The 7,763-nt window shown below is 34.1% G+C and overlaps 1 protein-coding gene across 1 annotated transcript in view; it reads right to left on the bottom strand.

Annotated features, from left to right (window-relative positions):
* Window positions 1-567: 567 nt before the first annotated feature.
* LOC110450859 (thyrotropin-releasing hormone receptor-like) overlaps window positions 568-7,763 on the bottom strand; it is a 48,567-nt gene continuing 41,371 nt past the window's right edge. The window contains exon 3 of the mRNA XM_021498631.1: window positions 568-1,472. Within this exon, the coding sequence (XP_021354306.1) occupies window positions 1,198-1,472 (275 nt within the window). The 3' untranslated portion in view covers window positions 568-1,197. The remainder of the gene's footprint in view (window positions 1,473-7,763) is intronic.

Here is a 7,763-nt window from a genome sequence, read left to right as displayed (position 1 = left end):
AATAGCTCTTGTATCGGATGATTGATGGATTCTATTACGGAGTGATAGTGTCGGTTGGACTATCTACTTGTCGCATTGTAAAGTGGGAGGCTCGCACTACGTTGTACTCGGGATACTGTATTCCGTCTTTGCGTATTGCAGAGTTATCTTCTCTTGGGAGCAGGTATTGATTGTTACGTCATTGGTTTGTGCGAGAAAATTACGTCGTTTTCTCAAAAAGTGATGACGTTACTCTCACAAACAAGTGACGTAACAATCAATACCTGCTCCCAAGAGAAGATAACTCTGCAATACGCAAAGACGGAATAATAAGACCTGCTTCTTGCGTAAAACTGTTCGAAAAGGCAATATATCAGCCCTTGACTCCTATTAACCATATTCCTTTCGTACCTAATCTGTTCGAGTCATGACAGCTCATCCCACTGGATAAGTCTTAGTTGAATTTTCAGCATTATCCATGTTGTTTTTGTTTTGTGTCGTGTGTTCCATTATTCCGTCTACATTGTACTTTTTGCGGCGATCGCTTCCTACACGAGTCCAAATGTTTCCATTGGGGATGACAAGTATACACTTTATACAAAAATCGATTGAGCAGGACTGATTTCATTTTGCTGCAGAGTCTAAAAATTCAAGACGTTGTTTAAAAACACACGAGCCCAATTCCATGTCCTCCATATTCCAGAGGTTCGAATCGTATTTATTTCTGTATAATAAGGGAAAAAACAGAACCACTAACTAGTTATGTAACTAAGTAACCACAGTATGGGGAATGGCATTGACATTGATAGTCAAGCGTTCGTTCATAATGAGATGTGTTTAAACCACAAACTAAGGTATTGGATAAACCACAAACTAATATAAGGTATTGGATAAAGCAATCGGTCCAGAAACTGTCGTTTTGCCGAAATTAAATTTGCCTTTGATTTAAAAGATTAATAAAAATGGAATTCGGACGATGGATAAATCGAAGCCCTTTCTCTTAAACTGGGCAGCAGATCAATCGGCATTATTCTGTAGTTAACAGAAGTTGTGTTTCTCAAATATTGTTTGTTTTAAAATGTAAAGAAAAAAAGAAAATTTACATAAACATGATTTTGCAAGAGAAATGTTGGTAATATCCATCATACGCGTAGAAATACAACAGAGAAATAGGATAACAAAATTTGCTAGCGTTTTGTTACTTAATCTGCATTGACGTCACACCGAGTTTTCGGACTGCATGGCGTCAATAACGTCAACACTGCGTGAGCAATAGTTATTATGGACATAGAGAGACTGTAGTGACAGTCGCGATCGTGGTCCTGATAACGGCGGTGCACTGCAGTTCTGTCTACCCATGCTGAAGCGCCTCGTGTTGTTGGTCATAAGGTACGTGTGTTCGAGCTGACTTCTGCGCCGGGATATTCTTGTCCAGTTCGCGGCAGTTGTAGACTCGTTGATGGTTCCTGATGACTGCCTCTTAAAATGAGGATCTGCAACAGAGTTGTTTTTTTTTTGTAATGAATATTTTTTATTTTATTTTGGTTCACACAAAGCCAGTACAACATATTACATGATCATGTATATCATTTCAATAGTAATTGTTAAACAATACTGTTTCTTTCTACCATTACTTTTTTTTTCTTATTTCAGGTAATTGCTAATTAGTTAAATAACTGTTCCAATGGGCGCCATTTTTCAGTTACTTCGTGAACTTTTTTTGATCTGTATAACTTGTAAGCTAAATATCTCGATGGTGTATTAAGACACCTTCTATTGACGGTATACTAGACTTACATTTACAGATGTATATGTAACGTCTTATTATCAAAAAGCAGAAATTTAGCAATGCGTTATTGTTTTCGCCGGAGTAACCTAAGATGGCGTTCTTTGTACTTATTTCAATTTCTATATTACATCTTACATATAGTAAGTCTGAAAAGTTCTCCAAATAGTGCACACATGAATACATTGCCACAAAAGATGATACATATCTTCATCTTCATAGTTACAGAAAGTACATTTTTTATCATCTTTTATACAAAATTTAAACAGAAGCGTATTTGTGCATAGTATTCTGTGATAGATTTTATACTGATAATATTGTAAAATGACATCACGAGTGCAACTCCTTGGTATCGAGTAAATACATTTCCAGTTAATATCTAAATTTGTAATGTCTTGAGACCATTTTCCCATTGCCTTTTGGTTTGTAGTTAAAATTGTAGAGACTAATTTTGAATAAAATATATTAGTGGGTTTCGTCAACGTTCTTATTAGCGTTATATTTTCTTTATCTCTAGTATTATTACTGCCCCGATTACTAATTGACTTTTTTCCATGTACCTGGGATGGCTGTTGTAACACCATAAAAACGGATTCTGTTCATGTCCGGAAAATTAAAGTTTTCTTGAAATTTCCGAAAGGTCATTATGTTGCCATCGTTTTCAAATATATCTGCTACCTTATTTAACATAAGAGAGAATGTTTAAGTTTCCATATTTTTCTAATTGATCTAACAGAAGTAGTTTCCAGGGAGATGTATTTTGAGTATCGAGTAATTTCTTTATCCAAGTAAATTTTAAAGCTTTAATAAAACTTTCTATGTCTATCATTTTCATTCCACCGTTTTCGTAACTATTTTTTAACGTAGTTCTCTTAATTTTGTCTGTTTATCATTCCATATAAAATTAAAACAGATATGTTCTATTTGTTGAACAATATGGCACAGTGGATTTGGTAAAACTGTAAATAATTGCACGAGAAAAGGGATAGCAAGTGACTTAACAACGGTTATTTTTCCAGCTATGGTAAGATTTCTAAGCGACCAGTGTTTTAGAATACGAGTAATTTCCGCTATTTTATCATCATAATTAACAAAAGTTGTTTTAGTTTTACTAAGGTCGTTCTTGATACCAAGGAGTTTAAACTTTCCAGTAAAATTCCATTTTAATCCTCTTTCAGCTCATGTTTTTTCGTGGCTACCCTTTTCCGTAACCTAGCCATATTGCCTCCGTTTTATCATGGTTTGCTCAAAGACCAGAACATTTGCCAAATGAATCTAAAATATCTCAAGTTGTTTTCAATGGAGTATCATCATCTTCAAGACTAATAGTAGAATCGTCCGCATACTGCCTCACAAGATTTCTGTTTCACCTATTTTTATGCCATTAATATCTGGAGAAAATTTTAATGTAGCACTTAGTATTTCTACTACCATGATAAACAAATATGGCGACAGAGGGTCACCTCTTTTGATCGGGGAAAAAATTGAGCAAAATCCGTTATCTATTACGCAACTGGTGACGTCATTATAAAAAAGTCTTAACCATGTTTTAAAATTGCTACCAAAACCAAAGAAGTCTAAAGTTCTATCGAGAAAAACCCATTCCACCGTATCGAAGGCCTTTTCAAAATCGATTAAAGCAATATTCTTGTTATATCTTTCTGAACTGTTTTCTCGATTAAATCATAAATAATTCTTGTGCATTCGCCTATGTATCTTCCTTTAAGAAAACCCTTTTGTGTGTCGCGGATGAAGTTATTTAAAACTGATTTTAATCTGTTTGCCAATACACTGGTAATAATTTTATAATCTGCATTCAGTAGCGAAATTGGACGCCAGTTCTTTAAAAAATCTTTTGCTTTGTTTATTTTGTGCACTTTTCCCCTTCCATATTCCACCTAGTCTTTGCTCTGATCATTAGTTCCCGTATTCGTTCTTCCCTAAAATTATATAGTTCCAATTCTTTTGCTTCCAAAATATTTAAGGTTTCTTGATTTTCAAAAATCAATGGGTCGGTTTGTAATTTCAAAATTGTTTCTTTCTTTGTCTTGTTTTTCCAACTTGCATATGCTATAGTTTTTCCACTTATGGTCAATTTGATAACTTCCCACAAGAGTTGATCATTTACTGAAAAAACTTGCATTGTCAAAATTGTTATTATTTCACCGATTGTATAATCATTAAGAACTTGGTTTATTACACTTTTAACATTTTCAATATGATCATGCAGCAATGCATTGTTGAATTTCCACGTTCCTCGTCCCGTTTCATGGTTATATAGTTTTAACTTAACAATAATTGGTGCATGATCTGATTTATATTTAATACCTATATCTGAAAACGTGACAAGAGGCTGAAGATCAGATGAGATAAGGAAATAATCTCAACGGCTACATTTTCCACCTGGACCAAACCAACTATACCTCTTTACCTCTGGATGTTGATTTCTCCAAATATCAATTAAATCAAATTCTTCCATAATGTCAAGTATAGCTGCCCTTGCATTTTTATTGTTTTCTCTAGAATATTTATGTGTATATTTTTCAAAAGACATAACCGCATTGAAGTCTCTCGTAATAATAACCGAGTCGTTATCAAAGAAGTCAATATTTCTTTTCAGACGGTGAAAAAATTCAGGAGAGTCAGTATTCGGACCATATATACATGCAAGAGTTAATTTTTGATTCTGAATTGTAATGTCAAGAATAATGAAATTGCCAAACTCATCCGTTATGTCTCGATGAATAGTATATTCAGAACTTTTGTTAAATAATATAACAATACCACGACTATTTGAAGTTGAGGAGCAAACATGACAGTCTAAACCCCATTCATGTTTCCATTGTCGTTCCATAGATGTTTTTGAATGAGTATCAATTAATATAGAAATATCATATTTTTATTCCTGCATAGGTCAAAAATATCTTTTCTCTTTATACTGTCTGATAAACCACTACAGTTCATACATGCTATATTTAATTCACCCATTTATATCTGTTACAAACATCCGAAGGTAGAAATTATGTTCTCCTAGATAAATCAATACATTGTATTGCACTAACCAGTGACTCGAGTGTAATATTAAAAGTTTACTACATGTCTTGTGTGAATCAAACCGAAGGTAATTCCCTTCTGTCCTCACCTGACCTTCCCCGTCCCTCCCTGATACCCCAAACATCCAAAGTATGTAAACTTTATAAATAATCCTTACATTGTACTTCTAGGTAGAGGTACCCCACTCGGACGACCTCAGTGTAATAATACATTTATCTTTTGTCTTGCCATCAATAAACTAAGGTGTACAAAACATATGGAACATCCTCAGTTGTTTCTGTTTTTTATGACATTCGATATCTATTGAGTGCCCCTCGCCTGTGAGCTCGTGTACATTACCAATATATGCCTATCGTTTTTGAAAGACAACACAAAACTGCATTATTGTATACAAAAGGGAAAAGCTTGTACGAGACTATATATTTTCATGATGTACTGTGAAACGTCCTCATCCCACTTTTATCTCATTTTTATTTCATCTACAATCAGTTAAACACTGTGAGAAAACGCATTAGTGCTGCACGTTCAGTTTTGTAGCTTCGACGATAGCGTTTAGAAGATTCAAATAATATACTTAACTGTATCTTAAGATTACGTGGCATGAAAACGTTCCACAGTACTTGGCCTCAAATACGTCTTTTACCCTATTTATATAGCATACAGACCGACAAACGCAGCTACACCCAAACCATTACAAGCAAAAGCAAAACAAACAAACATTGTTTGTGTAAATTGTTTGGGTAACAGAGTAATTAATTAATGAAATTAATACGTGCTTGACGGCCCATCAACGCAGGAAAGGCTATTAGGGCCAATAAATGGTCAATAAAATCAAAAGTATAATGAAAATTACATTCAAAACGAAAAGTTTTCGGTTCAGTTTTATTTGTTTACGTCCTATTACCAGCTAAGGTCGTTTAAGGACGTGCCTCCATGCGTACATATGTGTATGTGTGCTGGAGGCAGGGTATGTTGGTGTAACTGCCTCCTTGTGAAATCACGGATCTAAAGGTGAAAGACAACGGTAAACTTGAATACTATAATTGGTTATGGTGACGTGTCTTTTGAGACAGACCAACATGTTTCAGATAGCTTAATGTTGTAAAGAGTTATTTGTTCGATAAAACAGAATAAGAAAACAAATATATCCGTTAATTATGATTATCAACATATATACATGTTTTAAATCTCTAAGATGAAGCAGAACAAGTATATAATATTATAATCTTAACTTGAAAGCAAGGCAAACAAGTCAAACATAAACAAAACGGCAAATTATGAAAACATTACATATACTATAATGATCTTCTAGGACAAAATTATTAAATGCGAACAGACTTCAGCATAAGTTTTTTGTCCATGAAAACAACCCCGAAACATTGTCATAATATTATAGTTTCTTTTTTCCTCTCTTCTTTCCTTCTTGTGAATATAATTTTAGCGCCAAGAACGATTTTTCTCAAGACTGCAAACAGGTTTTTTTTATTCAAACTGCATATATCAGTTTGATATTACTTCATTAAGTTTTTTTCGGTTGATGATTTGCGATCTGGCTCTCTCAGTGCTACAATGGCAAAATGATTGAAATCGGTGAGTAAAAAACAAATCACACACAATTTAAACTTGGATAATGGTGTCCCATCCTTGACTTCTGATGGGTTATATTATACATTGTCCATTGTTATGTATTGAAACTCGAATTGAAACTCAATGCAGAGCAAGTCAAAAACCATTTACTGTAAAACACAAATTTCAATTCCATTGCCTTTCAGCTAACACGCAAAAACAAATCCTAAATGACATTCACAAGTCCTCAATCTCCTTTGGAAAACGTTAGTGTCTTTGCATAGCTAGACTGTCAGGAAACGTTTGGTCTTTTCAAAAAGGTATAGCTAATCATAGCCACTTTTAATTTTCAAATTGACCTTTGCCTTTTAGTTTTTTCGATGTCATTGACTTTAACCTTTTTTACAACCATTTATTAACCCACTTTTGTGTTGATAGACAATAAAGAGTGTATTTGTAATAATATCTCTCAGTACTTGCTGAACTTTATCTGCTCCCATTATAGATTTACGTTCCAGATCGTAAACTTCGCATAAATGATTTTTTCCGTGAAGCATATTTCAAAAAAGACATTCACCATTTGACATAAAAAAAAATGTGACGAGATACCTACAACGTGTTGTAGGGACTTAAAACATTTCGGGATTGGGACTTAAGTCTCGTATATAAACAGGAGATATATGTCTGTATGACCTTGAGTTCGGCAGTAAATATCGATATGACAGACTCGTACAAAAAAGAATATGCGAAGACTGTAAATTGTTAGGCAATGGCTACCATATTTGGTAAAAAGGTTGATAAAATATCAAGATTATTTAAATCCACATATAACGACCGTTGCTGAATCTTGTAACTATTTCGTCTGTTCGTCATTAAATGCGATCATCTTATTTCCTTACATGAGGTGACCGTTTAAATATATTGGATCGCCATTTCATTATACGAGATGAGTATTTCATTATCATCCATGTCTTCGTCCACTACGGACAGCCTATACAATGACATTTGTACACCATGAGACCTACGTACATGATAACAAAGAAATACAAACACTACCTTGTATAATGATTTATAAGCATCCAGTTTGTTTGGGTTGATTGAGATTAGCGTCCTAATCTGATGCCGACTTTAGAGTGAACAGTTTTGAAAGTAACCACATATTGAATGAAATCCCTAAGCAGAGACATTTTTGTTCTTTTCTAGTGTTTTACAATCTGATAGCTGTATGCGTGATAAGAATCACTTCAGTTTGATCAAACTTGCTTGGTATCTATTATGACCGAATGGTCGGAATTTGATTACACTACTTGCTTGGTACATTACTTATCTCAGATTCTTACTGCGGTTTGACGTTTGTCACATTCCATGCGCATTGAAT

Source organism: Mizuhopecten yessoensis, unplaced genomic scaffold (genome assembly GCF_002113885.1).
Source record: "Mizuhopecten yessoensis strain PY_sf001 unplaced genomic scaffold, ASM211388v2 scaffold5519, whole genome shotgun sequence".
Taxonomy (NCBI): Eukaryota; Metazoa; Mollusca; class Bivalvia; order Pectinida; family Pectinidae; genus Mizuhopecten; species Mizuhopecten yessoensis.
The sequence above is the reverse complement of the archived record's forward strand: the minus strand, read 5'-3'. Positions and strand labels throughout refer to the sequence as shown.